Consider the following 21219-nt stretch of genomic DNA (forward strand, 5'->3'; position numbering starts at 1 on the left):
TATTTATTATTATTATTATTTGAAAAATACGGATGCTTACCTCTCGAATCGTAGGAAGCTCCCTTCGCAGCATATCATAATCTCTTCCGGGGTTAAGTTTTTGTATATATTCAAGCTCATCATCTGAGAATGGGATTGAAGCTTGAGGCCAATGAATCCACTCAAAATGTGGGTCCTCCAATGTTTCGTGTTAAAAGAAGAGGAGAATCATTATGAACAGGACTGAGGTCATTACTCAGTACCATATCCCCAAAAGTCAAGCAACTCTCCTCCGTGGGGACTTTAAGAGCAATTTGCAACCTTCTTTTCACTGTATGTGCATTATCGCCACGATCCACTTCCGTCCTCAAGACACAACCAGTCTTAGTCTGCACAAAAACTCGTCTCCTCCCAGCGGGTTGTTTCCCCTCCATTCTCCTGTTCTCGTGATATTCCCCACCGAGTGGGCTGTTGAAGATTGCCACTGCCATCTGGGTTTGAACTGGGCTGTCCCAAGCACGTAGTCCACATGACGACGAAATCGGCAGCACCGACATCGTTCATGTCGACGCCGGCCTGCATGGTCGCATTGCTACATGGTCACGCCGACCTCACTTGTTGGAGCTCGACCAGACCCGCGACTTCCTCCTCAGGTCGGCACGTCTTTGGCAGCTCGTGGAGCGCTGGTGACGCTGGTCATCTCAAGATCGATGGCGACGAGATCGGCAGCACCGACATCGTTTATTTCCGTGCCGACCTCACTCGTTGGAATTCGACCAGACCAGCAACTTCCTCCTCAGGTCGGCGCGTCTTTGGCAGCTCGATCTCCTTCCATTCTTGCTATTTCAACCATCCGACCTGCTTTTTCCTCACGGACTCCTCTTCTCTAACCTGTTACCTGGAACTTCACAGCAGATCTGCCCATCCAATCTCTACAATATGTGTATTGTTGATCTCACAGTTTTTAACAAAGATATTCATCATCTGAAATTTCACTTCTTTAAATCTCAAAGAAAAGATTAGTAATAATAAAATTTAATAAATATTAAAATAAACTATTTAAAAACTATCAAAATATTCTTGAACCAGCTGGGTCTTTCTTTTCAACTTAGTTATTCAGCTAGGTTATCCGCTGGGTTGTCTTCCCCGTCCTCGAGGTGACCGAGCTTTCTCTGCTGTTACAACGCACGGCTTCGGGCTTCACCGGTGACACCCATGATTGGACACGACATTGGATCGTCACCTTCCCGCGCCGGCTGTCCTGACGCCATTCATCAGGCGTGAAATCACTGTCATTGTGAACCCAAAGCAACAGATTCCCTGTTTTTCACTCTTTCCGAACAATGATGAAGAAGAAGAAAAGAGAAAAGTTGTTGCTGATTGGCAGTGGGCCCTAATCATCCTGTGTGGGTCAGGAATTCTTGACTTCTTGTTGAAAGCATCTCCACTCACGTCTTTACTCTGTTATTTTCCTCAAACAGGGCCCCGATCTCGAGCGTGATCTCCAGCACGGATCTAGTTTCGCACATGGGTTCGGCTCCCACGTGTAATCTCTTAACGATGTTGTTGATTTTAGTGAAAGTCCACCAGTTATTCCTTCTCAAGCCAACGTGCCTTCACTTATAATACTGTGATTATTGGATTTGCCGAGCTCTTTTCAGTTCTGCTACTTCGACCGGCGAAACCATTGACGGTCTTACTAGCGGTGTTTGATCAGTCGTTCTTTCGACAACCAGACGGGCTAATGCCGACCATGCCGATCTGGGTATCTCAGTTCACCTTGTTTTCGAGCTGGATGACATACTGCGTCCGAACTTTTCCACCTCGACCTGCCTGGATATTTGATTATTTGCTATTGTCTCCAGGTTGCTCTGATACTTGAGGGGCGTTGCTCTGCAACCGAGTTGAATGGCTATGAATCGTGTCTCCTCCGACCTCATGCCCTATCCGACCTGAAATGTTAGCCCGACCTCATCTATTTTTCATTTATTAATTTTCTCTCTGACTTGCTAACCTGGGATTTTACAGCCGATCTCACAACTTCAACAAATATATATATACTTCTCATTCTTTTTTCCTTTTACAGAAAAGATTAAAATCTACACTCAGAGACAAGCATTTCAATCTGAAGTTTCACCTCATCAGATCTCAAAGAAAAAGTTAGTAGTAATAAAATTCAATAAATGTTAAAATAAACAACGAGGGTAGGAAAATGAAGATTAAGAGACTGTCAAGATATTCTTACACCAGCTGGGTCTTTCTTTTCAGCTGGGTTACTGTAAATCTCCAGCTTTCTTTTTCGTGTAAGCTTTCTTTTTTGTATTGTCTCCCTGTCGCCCCGATGCTTTCCATCTGTCCTGAAATGCGACTCCAACCTCGACCACGAATCTAGTTTCGAACATGGATCCGACCTCAACGAGCAATCTATCGCTGTGGTCGTCAGATTTGCTGAGTTCCTTTCTGTCTTGCTAAACACGGCTCCGACCTCCTTTTTTCTCACGGACTCCTCTTCTCTTTCTCTCACCTTCTTCTTCTCTTTTTTTTTTTTTTATATATACAGCGGACCTCAGAATTTCAACAATACATATATTCCTCACCCTTTTTTTTTTCTTTTACAGAAAATATTCACCAGACTTCAAAGAAAAAATCAGCCGTAATAAAATCTAATAAATATTAAAATAAATTATCTGAAAGACCATCAAAATATTCTTTAGCACAATGAACCTTTCTTTTCAGCTGGGTTATCTGCTCAAACTTTCGTACCTTATGTGGATCTCAATGGGTGGATCTGAAAACTTTTGAGATAGTAAAATCTCTTTCGTGGAGGGCACATTCCCGGCCAAGCTCGGCGAGGGGTTAAAAGGAATGGGTGGTTGGTTGTTTGGAGTTGTAGGACTGGAAAATAAGAACCGCTGCCCCTCTTGGGCAGAGCTCAGATTATTTGGAATGACGTTAAGGTTATTTTCTTGGTGGTTTGCCATTGTGGATCTCAGTGGGTTTTGAAAGTGAAAACTCCGGTGATGAAAAGATCTCCTTCGTTTCCCACAGACGGCGCCATTTGATAAATATTTTCCTCTTCCTGGTCCATGATAGATCTGGTTTTCTTCTGGGTCCCTTCTTGCTGGGCTCCCTGGTGGATCTCTCCATGTTCTTCCTGGTGAAGGGACCTGTAAAATAAGAAAGAATGGTCAGGGGCCTACCGGGTGTGCCCCGGCAGAGGCCCTCCGACGCTCAAGTCAGATTTTATGGCTCAGAGTGGTATATTTAGGCAAGGGTTACAGAAAGAATAAAAATGGTGTCCAGGAAGGAAAAGAAGAAGAAGAGAGCCCCCTCTGCGTGGCCTTTACCGTGATATATATATCTGTCTCTCTACCACAATGCTAGCTGTCTTCTGCCGCCTAGCTCCGTATGTACGGATGTGTCAGGCGCCTGCTCCATGCGTAACGGCCATTAATTCTCCTCTGATACGTATGATTCTCCTCTGATACGCATGCGGAAGGACCTACCAGCGGGGCATCTTGGTCATTTTCCCCTTTCCGGGCTGGGTTGAATGGTAGGGCTGAAGTTGAGCCTGGTGAGGGGCTGATTACTGGGCCGAGAGGTTTGGGCCGATTTGATTGAGAAGTCTAGGCGGAGTCCGGCCCTGTGACTGAGCGGGCTGGACCTGGCTCTCGAGGGGAATATTGAAGCCTTCGGATCATGGACTGTTTTCATGAGCCTGCCCTTTATACCGGGGTGAAGAAATCCAGCGATCATCAGTTTGATATTACATAAAAGCAAAAGAAAAAAAAAATGAAGGAAAGACAATGGGTCTTGCTTCTAGAGAAGCTCCGACCAAGATGTAATGAAATGGGAACAATGTAAGGAAGAAGAATATTGGAGGCCCCCACCCTAATCCCAATCCAACCAACCAACATATTTCAATGTCTTCTTGTTTTCAATCATTCATTCATTCATTTTATTAGGTTGTTTTCTCATTTAAATGCAACCCATATATTAACTTTGGTAGCTTTATCTGCCTTTCTCATCCCCATTGACAACCAAATTATAATATCCCTTTGAACAGAACATTACAAAACACAACTGTTAAATGTCCTTGCAAGAATTTTTCTCTCTTGTTTGTTTATGGGTAGTAGATGTTTTTCCCATGAGATATTTTTGTAGAAATTAAATGCATGTGTGAGGAAATACAGTGGCATTGGGGGTCAGCAAAGGGTCAATGCTCTGTATTTTCAGGACAAGGGAGCAACTCCATTTCAATTGCAGAAATCCCTCATTATTTGGATGTTGGAACTTTAGTGGGAACCTTCACATGGGCTGCTCTCATCTCTTCTTTGACCATCATATATATTTCTTCTTTCCTTTTATTTTTCCCTTTTTTTTTTTAGAAAAAAAAATATTATATATCAATTTATTATTTATTTTAATATCTCCTTGATCGAATCTAATGAGACTTAGATTGGAATATGGATGGGTTCTGGTAAGGCATGATTCATAACCCTTCTCTATTTGGAACCTGTACTAGGAGGCAAGGACATGCCTTGCCTCAGGCAACCATGTCCTCTTTCTTTTTTTTTTTTTCAACACACATTATAGGGTATATTGCAGAAATCCCTCATTATACAAATTACCAAGTAACACAACCTCTCCCTTCCTTCCTCCCCTCTTTATTGCTCAAAGAATATTTTCAATGTAATACTCTCGCCCATGGATTTCATAAAATAAAAAGAACAGACCTTATATAATTTCCAGTGAGAATCATATACAATAAATTTGGAGTATCATACGGGGACATGTTAATTAAAAAAAAAAGTGGATTAGTATTATTTATTTATTTATTGATAAGATGTTACTGATGGGTTTCTATGTTCATGAATCATGATGGGTTAAATAAGAAACGACCTTCTTAGTTCTCACGAACCAAAATGTAACAATATATAATAAAGTTTATCTTCAGTGGTCCTAAATAGTCCTAAGCCCAGCCCACAAAATTAGTGGGGAGCTCCATCCAACACATGACTAGCTGCAATGCTAATTGAAAATTTCCAAATTCCAAGTTAGATCTCCAATTAAAGCTTGTATTTCTAAAGGAAGATGAGGGTACCTGTCGTAGGTTGATTTTGCAGAATTCATATCCAGAAGAGGCACATGGTACAGGACCAGAGCCATTAATAATGCAGGCAGCAGCGAGAGTTGACAAGTTGGGTTTGGCTTATCAGGCGCTGTATAAATTGATTATGCTGCCACCTTATTCAACAAACATATTAATTTAATCTTTGATATATTAAAGTTGTTACAATTCCATGCATGTAGATGCAGTTGCTCCTCTGGAAAATTATTTAGTCTTTGATTGCCAACAAAACCTTTATCTCATTGGAATTTCTTGAAATCCTACACGCATATCAGACTATTCTCCAAGCACGTGCATATATTTTTATTTTGCATCTTCAAACCGAGAGAACTACTCATTAATTACTTCTTACATATATATTTGTGGTAGCCTCGAATTAAAATGTCTAGCTCCGCTGCTGGACTGCACTTCTGGCCGTATCACGGCGACAATGATAGTCATTTGGCGAAAGAAAAGGGTAATTAGGTAAGTAAGATATGTAAAGTTGACGTGGAGTGCCACGTAAGTAAAAGGCAACAGCGTTGACCATTAAGATTGAGTTTCACGTGTTAACACCCTGGCAGACAAGCAAGTCATCGTCTTTGCCACATTTGCAAAAATTGGAAAATGCCTGCCGCTCTGTCATATCTTCACGTGCTTTTCCATCCTCTCGCTTTTGGGAATCTATGCAATTTCTTTAATTTTTAAATAAAATAAATATTATTATATAAGTAATAATAGAATAAAATCAATTTTTTAGTGCTTTTATCAATTATAATCAATTATTTTAATTTTATCTCAATTTTAAAATTTGTATTAATTTAAAATTGAAAATTATAATTGTTAACATGGTTACTAATGCGACATTGATAATATTATTTAATATATAGTTGTTAACGTAGTATGAAGTTTGATGATAAACAAATCTAAAACATTTAATTTTTAATCGGTTATAACTTAATTTTAAAATTTTATTTTATTTATAGTCAATTAATTAATTTTAATTAATTAAATTAATATTTTATTATTTAATTTAATAAAAATTAAAACTTTCACTATTTTATAATTTTTATACATTTTTTTAAATTATTTTAAATTTATTATTCACTTTTTTAAATTATAATAACATATAAATACACTATTATAATCTCTTCAAAAAAAATAATCTATTATAATTTTAATTTTATATTATTTTAAAAAAAATTAAATTATCATTTAATATTTAATAAAATTTTGTATATTTAAGATGGATATAATTGAAAAATTAATAAAAAATTATATTTTTTGATATGTGTAAAAAAATTAAGTGAATAAAAATTATAAAAAATATTTAATTATACAAAATAAATTAAAATTTAATTTTATTGTATTAAGTAATAAAATATTAATTATAACTTGTTTAATTAAAAATTAATCAAATGAGTATAATTGAGATAAACCTATCATACTAAGCTATAATTGATAAAAATAAAAAAAAAATTGACTTTTTATTTATAAAATTTTATGATACATCAATAAGTATAATTAAAAATAATTATATAATGTGTCATGCCAGCCTCCACATTAGCATTCGGATTACAATTAATCCAAAACTTTAAAATTAGATTAAAATGACAAAATTTAAAAAATTGGATAAAATTGAAACAGGATTAAAACGATTTGATTTTTATTTAAAGTTAAAATGGTTTGGTGAATATTTTATTTAAAGAATGACTAAGAAATTTAATTATATATATATGAATATTTTAATTGAGTGATATAAAAATAAGAATCAAATAATTTAAAAAAATAATTAATTAATTAATTAATTAAAATAGAATTGATAAAATTTACCCATGGTATAATGATGGGAGATTCGCTTTCCTTTTTTTTTTCTAATCTACAATAACTATATTTTTCATTTTTAATTTGTATTTCTTATGTGTACTCTTCATAATTTACCATTTCCTTTCAAGAAAATACAAGCGCAAAAACTTGTGTACTCTTCATAATTCACAATTAGATATTATTTTTTATTTTAATATTAAACATAAATTATAAATTAACTTTTTTAATTTTATAAATCTTGTACTATTAAAATATCATATTCCTAATGTACGTGTATGATTTTTTAAGTAACATTTTACTCATTGAATTTTCATATAAACTTTATTTTTAATTTCTAAAAAAATAATAAGATAATAAAATGTTATTTTACCTAAACAAATAGATAATAAAAGTTATTAAATTTAAAGCAATTAAAAGAAATAGGTAATGCTCAAAATTTTAATACTATCAATATAAAAACACAAGAAACTTTATCATTTTTTATTTAAAATTGCAGTCTATATTTTTTTATAATAGCTTCAACAGTTTTTAACTTAATATAAAATCTAAAATCCTTTTATTTTTATTTTTAACAACATATATAATTTTTAAAAAGCATATTGACAAAAAAAATTAATATTTATGTTGTATTTATATTTATACTTGTAATCAAAACTTTAAAATATTCGAAAGTAAAATAAAAATTCCAATCAGTTATAATTTTAGATATAATAATTAATATTGTTGAGATTACATTAATGACATGATCTTTTTGTTTGCCTTTCCAAAATTTATGTCGGGAGGCCATTTGATCTCTTTGTTATTCTTTCTGATCCACATGAAAATATGATTTCGTGAGTCATTTAGCGAGTACAATTCTTATACTTACCTTATTCACTTTTTTTTTTTAGATGGGATAGCTCCTGTGATCCCCTTCAGGGGCTCGCCCATCGGACTTTTGACTTGAATTTTGACTTGCCTTCTTGTCTTCTTTCAATGTCTGATTCTCATTATCTATCATGATATACTTCTAGATTTTATTTATCAACTGTTAGTATGTTGCCGCTGGATTTTTGATTAAGGAATCCATGAACTTGACATTACAGGTTCCTTTTCTTTAATGCCTCACATGCTACCTCATGATTTAACTCTTCTACCTATATGGTTTTAACATTGAAATGGGCAATAAAACTTCTTAAAGACTCGCCCTCTTCCTAAAGGATCTTTTGCAGATTCGAGGAAAGCTTTTTTGGAGACATGCAAGTGATAAATCTAGATTTGAATATCATAGCAAACTGTGTAAAGTTTCGGATTACACTAGAGCTTAGATGTTGATACCATTTATGAGTCACACCTGTGAGTGTTGACGGGAGCACTCAGCATAACACAAAATCATTTACATCTTAAAGCTGTATGATCATTTGAAGATGGCTGGATGGCTTCGAGGATCTATCGTTCCGTCATACTTATCCAAACTGAACAACTTGAACTTAGAAGGGAATGTCTCCACTAATATTTCTTTCGAAAGAGGTTAAAACTCATCTATACTAAAGTTCTCTTCCTGTTTCTTTTGATATCTTTATACGGCCTATACTAGCTTTCAATCCATTCCTTTCGGAATCTCATTCGATTCATCTTTAAACTTGGACTTACCTTTGTACTGTACTATGGTCGCTTCCGTCTGGCCTCTCAGGGTGTCTACGGAAGCTTCATCTCTTCTACCGGGGTCCATTTTAGACGCCTCTTCTCAGACTTTATACTGCCTGAGAGTAATCTGCAACCTTTGGATATACTGGAGTATTGGCTCGTTATTTAAATTATTCAGGTTTGCTTCATTAACCATTAGGGGTGTTTTCTTTCGGAGGTCTGGGACAAAGAAAATGATTACTCCCCCGTTGATAGCAACTTTAGCTGTGGTTGTAAGGTTACTGGCTATTTTGAGAGCAAGAGGAGAGAGAAGAAATAGAGAACCGATTGTAATCCAAATGAATGAAGGGGATTTAATGGTGGCAACATAATCAAATGATATTGCTGAGATTAGATTAATGACATGGCTGGAATGGGGTTATGCCACGATTGGCTAGAACCTGCAAGGAAGAAAATATGAGATGGTGGTGGGTGCTCACGGCAGTCACTTCGACGTTCAAGTCAGTACCGTAATAAGGAGAGAATACAACGAATTGCTTAAAATTTTAGTGTTAAAGAATAACGTATCTTTGTATTTGTGATCGTTCCCCTTTTATACAATAAGAAAATTGAGATAAATATAACATTTTATGGGAGTTTGATATTAATGTAGTCGGTTGCTAGATAATGGACATCGTCAGTCAATTAATTTAGTAATCATGTGATCTCTAGCGAAATGAAATTTTTTTTTATAATGATAACTTTATATCAAAACTCGATTTATTTGGAGGACAAGTCTTGAGAATATTTCGGATGTTAAAATGTCTGAATCTCCTTTGTCTACCGTGAAATTGTATTTTCTACTTATCAAATTCTTACTATATAAACTTATTTTTAAGTCACTTTTGTTGGCGGATATTATGTAATATTAATAATTAATTTAAATTTAAAAAATTAATAATAATTACAGTATAATTTTTAAAATTTTATTTAATTGATAAAATGGCATGTTGATTTTAAACTTTTTATCCAAAAAGTTTTTTTGAATAAAATTATTACATCAGCCACTATATATGAATTTGAAAGTTTTGAAGTTTGGTATATATATTTAATAAAAAAGGTGAAGAATATAAGAAATGTTAATTAAGTATTCTATCTTATACATTAAATTTCATGACAAGTAAAGATGACTTACAAATTTTTAGTTATATTTTAAGCTCAATGAACTTCATGTAATTAATTAGAAAAAGGAATATATATTAAGATTCACATATAAATTTAAGGTTTTAACTTGACTTGTTCATTACTAATTCCCAAGGTGTGAACTTAATTTCAATGTAACATATTTTTACTAATTTTCTATATTCACATATCAATTTATTTTTTTAATTAAAAATTAAAAATTTTAATTTGAGTATAATAAAATTTGAAAGATAAAAGTTTTACCCTTAATAAATGTATTAGGTGGGAATTCGTATGGTATATTAAAAAAAAAAGAAAAGAAAACTTGCGGAGACTAAATAAACAAATTGTCGAGCAGAGCCAACGGTTTTGATATTGAGTGATTTGTGACTTGTGTCTTGTTGGTTTACGTTGTATTCCATATGTTACCCAGGAAGTAGGTGATGATTTTTCTCTGCTTTTCATTTTACAAACGTCTCAAATCGATTTGAAAAGAAAACCATGGAGTTGTATCTACCAACCAAGAGGAACCCATTGGGTCTACCTGTAAAGAAACCGTTTTTTAAATATAATTTTGCACACTCTGTCAATCCACTGACATTTATTATCATCATTATTTTTAAATTATTTTTTTTGGCTTCCTTTTCTTTTTTAAAACTGTAATAGCATTTTGTTTCAATAATATCGTCAGATTCTTCAATTTCTGTTATTTGAAATACGCGATTTTGATTGCCATGAAATCATCAAGCAGGCCGGCCGGTGGAACCATTTTTCAGCTCATCTACGTCACTGCAAGATTTCTCAACGGATAATATTAAAAACACGCAGAAATAATTAATGTATAATATTCACCTACAAACAACCTTTGAACAGTTGCCTTAGTTCTCTGTTCTGAGATTTTAATTATTAGCAGAATAATAATTTTTTTTTAAAAAAAAAGGAGAGCTGAAACTAACAATGGCAAATGCATAAATGATTAAGCTTTTTACAACCCCGCAGAGCCAAAATTAAGATTATAAGACTATTAACTTGCTTTATGATGAGTTAATTAATATTTAAGCATCTTCGAAATGTTGAACATTTTGATGAGGAGGCTCCTGCAGGCAGGCCTTTCCCACAGGAAGATAACTCCCACTGGACATTGCTACAGGGAATCCTATCCCAGCTGATGATGACCTAGTAGCCTGAGCTCTCTCCAGCGACTGCACTTGAGTTTTCAAGAACTTCACGTAGTGAATTGCCTCGTCTAACATAGATGCAGTGTCCATTTTGGTACCTCCAGGGACTAGTCTTTGAAGTATCCTTATTCTCTCACTAATCCTTTCCCTTCTATGGCGTGCAGCTACACTCTGAGGATCTTTTGAAATTTTCACGTTTCTACGCTTTGGTGGCTTAACAGATTCTGGGTCTATGTGGATTGGTTGCATGGCTGCGATTCGAAAGATCATCTCCCTCATTGCAGCCATTGAATTCTTCTTCTGGGATGGTGTAGAATAAGCATTTGGACCTGGAAATTCTGCAGCACCTCTCCATCTTGATGTGGGTGGATTTGATAGGAAAGCAGCTGGGGGAGATTGCTGGTGAATTGGGGCGTTATCACTAGTAAATGGTATGGCCATATAAGGAGGCGAGGTACCGATATGTGGGTTGTTATCGATAAAATGCGGGATAGCATCAGAGGCAACAGTGTCGTTGATGGCAGTAGTTGCACCAGGAAACTCAGATGGCGGGGCTAAATCAGCAACATCGTGATAGGCACCGTAGAAGTCGGGGAGTTTGTCCATCATCATCATCATCATCTCCATCTGATCTTGTGTTGCAGACTTTAACTGGTCAATTTCCATGGCTTATTCACTCTCTTTCCTTAAAGAGAGACAGAGGAAGTATTTAAAGTATAAGAGAGCGAACTGAAATAACTGGAAGACAGAGGGATGGGGAAGAAAAGATAAAAGAGAAGAGTGAAGTAGACTAGGAGTTTTATCAGAATTTTGCAGTGATGAAGGTAAGGGTATGGAGAATGGAGAGAAGTACTAGTGGAACTGAAAATAAATAATAATTATAACAATTAAAAAAAAAAGTGATATCGGGAATAGGCAGTATGAAAGAGTGAAAATATATAGAAGCAAGTGGGAAAAAAATAAAAAAAAAAAATAAAAATATGCAGAGTATAAATGCGTTTTGCAGTTTTGTTATGGCAAAGTTGGTGAGCTTTTGTTTCTTTCTATTTTTACAATATCTCTTTATGATTAAGAAACAATATCTACGCTCCAAAGCTTAGGGATAATTTGTTAAATTATCATAGCTTTCAGATTGCTACCTGAAAAAGCATCACAATAATAATGCTTGTTGCTGCCTCATTTTGATCTGTACAATCCCCACTGTAGGTCCTTTCCGATTTTAATTTTTAATAAAATAATACTAAAATGAGCTAGAAAAAATCAAATTAAATTAATAAATGATTATCATTATAATGTGAAGGAGTAGGCGGTCCCACAATTTGAAGGGTTGAGATCTACAGATTTGATGGAGTGCATGAATGATTTTAAATACGAATGTATAATATAGTTGCCTGTGTGGCAACTGTTGTAAAAAATTTCACCCCACTCACATGAGGGGTGTCAGAAATCTCACCAGACCCCCTTAAATGAGATTCTTTAGGTGTCGACGGTGAGAAATCGGGTGCCGTCGGATGTAGTGGTGGCGAGTGTGGTATGGTGAAGAACTCAACGCAAGTCATTACGGTTGAGGGTAAATTAAGGTCCTTCTCCTGTGATTGAAACGGAACGCTTTTCGAGAAGGATGAGATTGTGATTGTGGGTGTGGGTCTGTGGTGTGGTGGAATTGGCCTTTGCCACTTCCTCAATTTACGACTTCCCTCTCCCATTAATTGCTTTCTACTTCCCTTTCAAGTCTTCCCTTCCGTTACTGCTAATCTTATTTTCAATGATTTTTAGTTAGCATTTAATATAACCTCAATTTTACTACATAAATATATTTTTTTTATTATTAAAATTCTACCATATTTATATAAAATTCTAGGCAAATACCAATTTGAGAATAATTAAACTCATTATTATCTTCAATATTTATGGAATCAATTTTTTTATTTGAATTATTGATTTATTTCATATAAATACTAATTTCTCCTTCACACTAACATTTTTAATTGCATAAATATGTTTTATTTATTTTAAAATTTTTGTGAATGTTATGTGACAAAAATTAGTGTTTAGTTAATTTAGTATATTTTTGGTTTGGATTTTGGATGGACCTGAGTTTTTAACTTTTGTATTGCTTGAATATTTTTAGACTTTATTTTCTTAATTTGGTATAATTTATTTTGTAAATAAAAAATTTAATTGAATTTTTGTAAAATCAGTTAAAATTTCAAATTTTTTAAGTTAAATAGAGTAATAAAAAATAACAATGTCAAATAAAAAGAATGAAAAATGTTCGTCCAATTTTATATTTAATTTTCTTATTCTTTAGGATAAAAATTATTTGATATGCGCAAAAGAAAATAATAATAATAATAATAATAAAAGAATAATGGTATTTAGGGGTAAAAGGGCGGTGGGACCATAGGATTCGTGATTTTTTAATAAAAAAATGGAAATGAAAAAAGAAGGGGGGGTGGGCCCAGTTAAATGGAGCCCACAACTTAGCGCATCATGATATGATGGAGACGTTGATAAGGAGACATATAGGGTCTACGGAGAGGGTTAATGGTTAGTGATATTGAAAACGACAATGTTTATTTTGGTTGGAGATAACGGTGTTTAATTCATTTTGGGTTCCACTTAATTTGCCATTCTCGAACATTCTTGTCACTTACTTGTAGTTTTAGCAACCTCTAAGGAAAATTTTTAAAAATATAATTATCACAGTAATTCACTGTTGTAAATTTTATATAGATTTAAAATTTTTTGAATTTATAAAAAGAATTATTTCTTAATACTATCTCCATATATATAATAATCTTCTCAGAAAATCATTTGTTCTGACGCGAAATTAGACTGAGAAACACGCGGTAGTTGCTCCAATCCATGCACGTAAAATAATGCAGAGGAAAAAAATTTAATTATGTAATTGCTAACAATATTCAATGAATCTCATCACCATTTTCTGTACACGATTAAATAAAATTACATCACTTAGATGATTTAATTTTATATTATCTGCCTCCTTTGCATGCACATGCCACCTTGCAGAGATATATATATCATCTTCAATTTCCCAAGAAAGATCTTAAGTTACACAATTTATACTTTTGAATATATACTTGTTATAGGCTTGATTGATTTTAAGTACATTCAAGGAATAAGTTGACAAAATATATTTAGTATTTTCTGTTCATCAAGATTCGATTTTCCTTTACTAGCTAAACATCTACTAACAGAGAAAAAAAAAAATTAAATCACGTTCTTAAAGGGAGAAAATACAACACCTAACACAAACAAAAATACTCACCCTGATTCAAAGCACTGCCAGTCCAGATTGATGACGAGAAGTTACTTTTTTTTTTTTTCTATCCCCTCAATCTCTCTGCCCATTAAAATAACAAAACAAAGCGTACGTGCTCTTTTTTTTTTCTAAAAAAAAAAAAGCTTTTGATCAACGAGACATTAATGAATAAAGAGACATGTTCTCTGCAAGAAGAGGTTCGATTGGATAAAAAGAATCGATGGGGGAGAGATCTTGCTGTTGGGTTGGTGTTTTTACTTTGCATTATCAGTCACAGTAGCACCACCTTATCTTCTCTTCCCCACTTCCCATTTTATTTTATTTTTATATCATAATTCTATAATATAATAATAAACCAACATATTTTAATCAGTCTTTTTTGTCCCACATTCGTCATCCTCCTCTCCCTCATCGGGAACAGCAGGCAGCCTAGCGCAGAGTAGAAAAGGAACGTTCGTAATATTTTCTTCCAATAAAAAATTAAATAAAAATGGTCCCACCTTTTTTTTCTTTTTCCCCTCTCTACATGATTTTCTACACTCCAAACTTGGGTCGTTTTCATATTCCCAAATTGCTCATATTAGATAGTGAAGCCAGCCATGTTGTGATACTGCTTTTGGTGAGTCTCATTCTCAATTTGAGGGGCTAAGGGCATTCCATTCTTCGCAGGCAAAAAGAGTACATAAACTAGAAAGAGTGTTTGATCGTGCAGGATTTATTATTGCAGGTACAATCTTTGCTGGTAGACAGCAGTTTCATGTTGTGTTGACGTCATCAAATGAGAGGTTATCCCAGAATTCGGCTTTTGCCTTCAACAGTAAATATTGGGCTACTCACTTCTTGGGCTCTGTGTATCTCTTGTGAATTAATCACTAGGCCCATAGATACTGCGGTTTACGCAATCCAAATTGCTCATAACTTCTCTGAAGTAACTAATATGATTTGATGATTTCAGTGCTTTATCCTTCCTCTATTCTATGCAGTTGGGCTGGCCTTGTCCTGTTCACATTTACGTTGAAAATGAAATTCCACCAAATATTATTGTCACTGTAGAGAATTTGGTGCTTTTATCGTATGCCAACCAATTTTTGCAGAGGATAAGGCACTACATTGCTTTCTATTGTGTCACCATTTGTAATGCAATTTCTAAGGCAGGATTCCAAAAGCAATTCAACGGTTAAAAGATTCTAGATAAGGATTCCTAGCAAATGACCATTTCTAAAGTTTACTTGGAATGTTTCCTACAATGAAGTTGTTACCACAAAAAATGAGTGGAATAGATTCTGATCATAAATATTGAAGTTGGTAGCATAATGCCTCACCAAAACATGCTGCATTTCCAACTAACCAGAAATGAGAATTTTCCAAACCAGCTTGATTAGGAAATGAAAAAGCTCAACTTTCTCATCGTATTGACAATAAATATATATCCAAAATTTCTAACACTGCTCGGCAAAGTAGAACAGGAAAGCCGCAGCGTTGAGGTTATGTTTTAATCGGTGTTTCCCTCATTTGTCTCCTTCCAATATTTCATTCACACACAATTCATGCAAGTTGTCATACATTTTCTTCCACTTCTGAAGCATTTGCATATACTGCATGCAATCTAGCTTTAGTCTCTCCACCTCCATTTCAGCTGCAGCAGCGGAACCTTGTTGCTGCAAACAAGGACAAAGAGAAGTCAGGAAAGTGGGGTTCAGGAGGGAATCCTCGGTTTTCAAGTTGCCATTGACACAGAGGAAGTTGTGTCCAGTGCTAATGATACAGGTATTACTGGAGAAATAAATCTTTTTTTATCTACATTAATAAAAAGCAACTTAAGAACATCCATGGGGCAGTTAAAAACCTTAAGCTCTTGGATTTGACTATCAATCACTTGACAGCTGAGGTATGAAGCATCCAGAGGACTATCGTAAGTAGACTGAGGCCTAATAACTGCATTAATTCCTGTGTTTTTGTCTGTTGTATTCACGTATTTATCCAATGCTGGTGGCAATAATGATCCATGCCTTCTTGAGGAAGATTGCACATTTGATGACACTCGGGGATTCAGATAAAGTGGCCGCCTGACAATTTGAATGTTGTTCACAGGACCTGGAAAATAATATATCAGATAAGAATAGACCGAGTAAATAGTGAACATATATTCATACATAGGCGTGCGAATGGTCCAGTCTGGTGCAGTTCACAGTGATTTTCAAACCAAAACAAAAAGTACAGTTTTGTATAATTTTTAAAACAAATCAAGTTAAACCAAAATACAACAGTTTTGTTTACTGTATGAATCTAAATTTTGCTTATCTTAAATACATTAAAGAGTCAAAAGTAGTAATTATACTTAATAATTTGGTGATATTAAAAAAAATGCTAAGGAAAAAAATTCTTCAAATATGCATTAAGCTATTAACATGTGAATCCTATTGCCTATATTTAAAAGAAAATATACATTCAAATTTAAAATATAAAAATTATACTCCATCCATCCCATAATTTTTGTCCATCTTTCCTTTTTTTATTGTCCCAAAATTATTGTCCACTTTTTTTTTTATAATATAGTAACGTATAAATTGATTATAGTTTTGTTTTATTTCCAAGAAACCTCCCAAAATATCTCTTAATATTTAATAAAACTTAATGTATTTAAGATGGGTATAATTGAAAAGTTAATAAAAAAAAAATTTCTTACTGTAAGTAAAAAAGTAAAGTGGACAAAAATTATGGAATAGAGGGAGTATAAGGAATTACCATTTATTATTGTGACTCGAGGAACAGAAAAATTAGAAACCAAACTACACAATAAACCTTTTCTCTTTTTTTACAATTTTATTTGACAAACCAAACCAACCATTTTGAGAGCCAAACCAAATCAATCTGTTAAAATCCATTGGCTTGGGTCAGACTGGCAGTCTGAACCAAATTGTCCACATCATTAGCATACAAACACATAGAAAGATACCTAATGTGGGATGTTGATCTAATTCCTATTACAAAATGAGGTACTATGAAATTTTTTTTCTCTCTCAGTTAGCAATAGTTCAAAGATGTATTTAATGCTTAAAATCGTGCAATGACATTGATTATATCAACTTGTATTGTTAATCTGTTACAAGGTGATAGTTGACAGGTCTTTTCCCCATTAAGTTTTGAAAGGTTGTTGCTTATAGTTTACAATGATTAGAGATAACTTATATATAGTTAATACTAATTCCTTCTAGGTATTGAGATAGTGGCAAACATTGGAAAAGCTGATATTTTACAAATGTTGTATTGCAGCAATTCAAGAGTCCGAAATAAAATCTAGAAGCAGTGAATAATCATATGAACATAATACAGCAGAAACTAAGGTCTTTTGAACAAAACCTTTCGCATGTTTAAAGGTACGAACAATATTATGGCTTTTGGGGTCCCAAACTCGAATCATGCCATCCTCTGATCCAGCTAGCAGTAAATTTCCATTTGCACTATATTCTAAGCAAGTAACAGGCTTGCTGTTACAAAACAGAGCATTTGTAAATTAATATATTCATCAAAGTCATGCAGGAATCTTCATCTCATATAAGTGCAATCAATTACTAGCAAATGTAATATTTCACACATGGAATACCTTAAAGCTCAAAGACTAGAATATTCAATTGTGGAAACTGTAGTTAGAAACTTAGGTTATGCAAATATTAGAGCACGTATTCACTTGAAGAAAATAACTGAGCGTTGTTCACAATCAACAAAGGCATTTAGCCACCAGAGTCAAAAAAGAAAACCCTTTATACTTTATCTAGTTAAATGACGTAACATAATTGGATGCATACACAAGCTTTCCATCAAAGCACGCAACAATAAAGTCAAAGAACCCACAAGAACTACAAAGAGATCAAATAAAAACATTTTAAACAAGTTTAGCAATACTAGGAAGGAAATCATTTCAAAACAATACACAAAAAGTAAACTTGTTTAGACTATGAGCAACAATTGTAACACGAATGAGCCAAAGGGCAATAGAACCTTCCATAAGGAAATAAATTAATGCTCAAGTGGACTTGCGCCTCACAGCAGAACCAAATGCCACAAAGCATGTACCACAAAAATTTCATCAAACAACATACCCCTTGCTAGTTGAGAACAACTGCAATTTGTAACGTCACAAACTATACATTATGCAGCTCCCTACATCTAAAACATATGCAACCATTTAATAAATCACAAACCTGTGACTAGATAATGAGCCAACAATATGCAACCAATGACTTTTACTAGAGGAACTGTCAGCATTTAGTGCAGCAATGTATATCTTTCCATCTCTACTGCCAGCATAGAAGACATGTTCACCAGGGTCTAAAGCAATTGCATCAATTACTGAGGGAAATACAACATTTCTTAATAATATCCCCTTAGATAAGCTCCACACCTGAGACAAGATGCGTCATAATAAATTAATACAAATTTTCATAGGACAAATATATATTTGTAAGCAGATTATAAGTACTGAAATTACTTCCTATAAATGTGTGTTACTCAAACGGATATCAATTCTACATAATGTATTTAAGAGCCTAAAAGGGGGAACCTATTCTTTTAATACATAGAGAAAAAAAGGAAGAACAAATGTTAAGAAAGAATTTAGATAACAAAGCAAATAGACAAGATGCTGGAATGAACTACTTGCAAGTTAATTGAAAACTTTAGGGACCCTAAATCTCACTACAATTGTTTTTTGTTATTTAATTGCCCCGGGCTGTTGCAGTGTGATTTTTCAAGTTAGCACATAATTTATCTCTATTTTATTTCAAGTGCATCAATAATGCAAGCACTTCCTTTTTGGTATGCCTTTATCTCATCTCTATTCTAGGATCAATATCCCCTGCAATCCCGCTGTAAAAGATAAAACTTGGTGCACAAGCAAAACTACAGAGAGATATCTCATGATCATCAGTCTTAAAATCCCATTGTGAAATATAGAACTTAGTGTACAAGAAAAACTACCCAGGGATATCTCACGATCATTAGTCTTAATATCACAGAATATCCATTGCTCTGTAATTAGGCTCTCAAGTTGTATGACATAACATGATATATTTCTAACATGTATAAAGAGAAGAGCTCTTTCCAAATTTAAGGTTTGCAAACTCCATATGATATATTTCTAACATGCATACTGTGGTTGTCATTACATAAGGTGAATGAATTACCACCGTGGAAATAAAGTCAAAACTATAAACTAGATGAATTATATACATACAAATCTTCAAACAAAGAGGACACCAACCTTACAAGTTCGATCCTGGGAAGCTGAAATTATAATTGCATTGCCTCCTCCATAACCTGTGACTATATCAGTTACCCGTAAAGTGTGCTCTTGAAAGCTGTGCACAAAGAGATAGCTTGCCTGATCTGTTTGATAATCATCAAATATCCTGATTCATGAAAGATGTGCAATTATACCCAATAATCATGACAAGTAACTAAAAAGAAAGGAACACATTACAAGCAACAGCAAGAAAGTTAAATACATGATAAGTGACCAAACTTTAACAGATCCATCCTCTGATCCAGAAATCACAAAGGAATCATCCTCTGTAAACACCAAGCACGTAACTGCCCTTAAATGAGCACGCCATTTCTTAAGCAATCTACCAGTTGCAACCTAAATCCCATAAAAGAGAAAAACGCAATATTAGAAACAGACTAAAAGCTAAACAGGTCAAAACTGATAAACCACATTAAGAGAAACAGAGTTACCTCCCAAAGGTAAATATTCCCAGACAAACCTCCACCAACAATATAGGCGCCTTCGCTGTTAGCAACAAGCGGGTTTATTGGCTCCTCCGGAAAACTCTTGACCTCTACTTGAGCCTGTCAATTGAAGGAAATCTAATTTTATAATTGACAAGATGAATTATATCGGACAGTTCATATAGATTACTATACCTTTGACCAGGACCAATAGAGAATGGAGCCAGATGATGCATGGGGATCGCGTAGCTGGGAAGAGGCGAGGAAGCGGTTGCCTACACAGGTAAGGCCGTGAGGGGTAGAGGCGCAGGATTTATAGCGGAGGTGTTCAGCGCCGGTTTGGAGGTCCCAGCAACCGATGCCACCGTCGATTGAGGAGGACGCAATTACTACTTCTTCTTCCATCATGGTGGTGGTGGTGGTGCTTCGAGTTCGAGGTGAGTGTTTAAGCGTTTTCTCCTTTTAGTAAATGTTGGAAGCAAAATTTCCAAATTGAGTGGTTTTGTTAGGGTTTTAGTTTCAGAATTGATGGCTCGAAACGATGTCGTTATTACAAGGGCATTATCGAAGATGTATGAGGTTATTTTTTAGTGACACCAGAAAACCATTAGTGGATTGAGGCCCATCCGGGCCCAATAAGCTCCATTGAAGAGTCGAGTTAAATTTAAAAGAAAAAAGCCAAAATTTAATCTCAATTAACATAATTAATTCGAAAAATATTTATCCCCTGTAATTTGAAAGGGAAAAAAAAACAATTCAAACGAGGGGAGAGATTACCACATGGTTATACTAGAAGACAAGAGATAGGTCATTGCTTCTTAATTATGTCCTTTGGATGGATTATGTCAAATTATAATCAATTACGAATATTTTTTGTCCTAATTTGAAAATAGACTCTTTTTTCACTAGAACTGTTTTTGTAACTAAAACATGTGCAACCCAAATTCATCTGCTGTCTCTTTAGCACACAGAAGGAGATGCAAGTGAACTAGAGATAGTAATTTAAACTAGTAAGTTATAACATGAAACGGGTTGTCGTACAGGCAAAAGCAGCCTCGAGAATGTATTAAAAGAATACATGTTCTTCCACTAAGAGATTTTCGCCAGTTTGTTTAAGGGGGTATATGTGCATGGGCTGCCTGCAATTAACCAGACAAAGTCTTTAAAAATTAGTTTATAAAAATATATGAATATCATATATATTGCAGCCTTAGACTTCCTTATGCATTTAATCTTATTACATAATTATATTATTATTATAAAATTAGTGTTATTTTAGGTCGTCAATAAAGTGCTCTCTACATAAAGAAGCATCAAGAAATGTC

General features: G+C 34.3%; 2 protein-coding genes across 2 annotated transcripts; both read right to left on the minus strand.

Moving 5' to 3' along the window:
* Positions 1–10652: 10652 nt before the first annotated feature.
* LOC110607128 (transcription factor HEC2) lies at positions 10653–11739 on the minus strand. Its single transcript, XM_021746198.1, has one exon. The coding sequence runs from the start codon at positions 11545–11547 to the stop codon at positions 10759–10761; it is 789 nt and encodes a 262-aa protein (XP_021601890.1). The 5' UTR covers positions 11548–11739; the 3' UTR covers positions 10653–10758.
* A 3696-nt stretch (positions 11740–15435) lies between these two features.
* LOC110607166 (protein ROOT INITIATION DEFECTIVE 3) lies at positions 15436–20401 on the minus strand. The gene is made up of 8 exons (XM_021746255.2): positions 20090–20401; positions 19901–20014; positions 19672–19805; positions 19428–19575; positions 18370–18569; positions 17528–17655; positions 16014–16261; positions 15436–15825 (listed from the first exon to the last, which is right to left on the minus strand). Exons 1-8 carry the CDS (start codon positions 20300–20302, stop codon positions 15676–15678), a joined length of 1335 nt encoding a protein of 444 aa, XP_021601947.1. The 5' UTR covers positions 20303–20401; the 3' UTR covers positions 15436–15675.
* Between the last annotated feature and the right edge of the window lie 818 nt (positions 20402–21219).

The sequence above is a fragment of the Manihot esculenta genome, chromosome 18 (genome assembly GCF_001659605.2).
Source record: "Manihot esculenta cultivar AM560-2 chromosome 18, M.esculenta_v8, whole genome shotgun sequence".
Lineage (NCBI taxonomy): Eukaryota > Viridiplantae > Streptophyta > Magnoliopsida > Malpighiales > Euphorbiaceae > Manihot > Manihot esculenta.

What these genes read in the sequence shown, in the direction of transcription:
- LOC110607128 (XM_021746198.1), bottom strand. Translation starts at nt 11,547, where the DNA reads ATGGAAATTGACCAGTTAAAGTCTGCAACACAAGATCAGATGGAGATG.
- LOC110607166 (XM_021746255.2), bottom strand. Translation starts at nt 20,302, where the DNA reads ATGATGGAAGAAGAAGTAGTAATTGCGTCCTCCTCAATCGACGGTGGC. An exon ending in CCCAGGATCGAACTTGTAAG is followed by an intron (nt 18,570 to 19,427) that starts GTTGGTGTCCTC and finishes ATCTTGTCTCAG; the next exon opens with GTGTGGAGCTTATCTAAGGG. An exon ending in GGCTCATTATCTAGTCACAG is followed by an intron (nt 17,656 to 18,369) that starts GTTTGTGATTTA and finishes GTTTTGTAACAG; the next exon opens with CAAGCCTGTTACTTGCTTAG.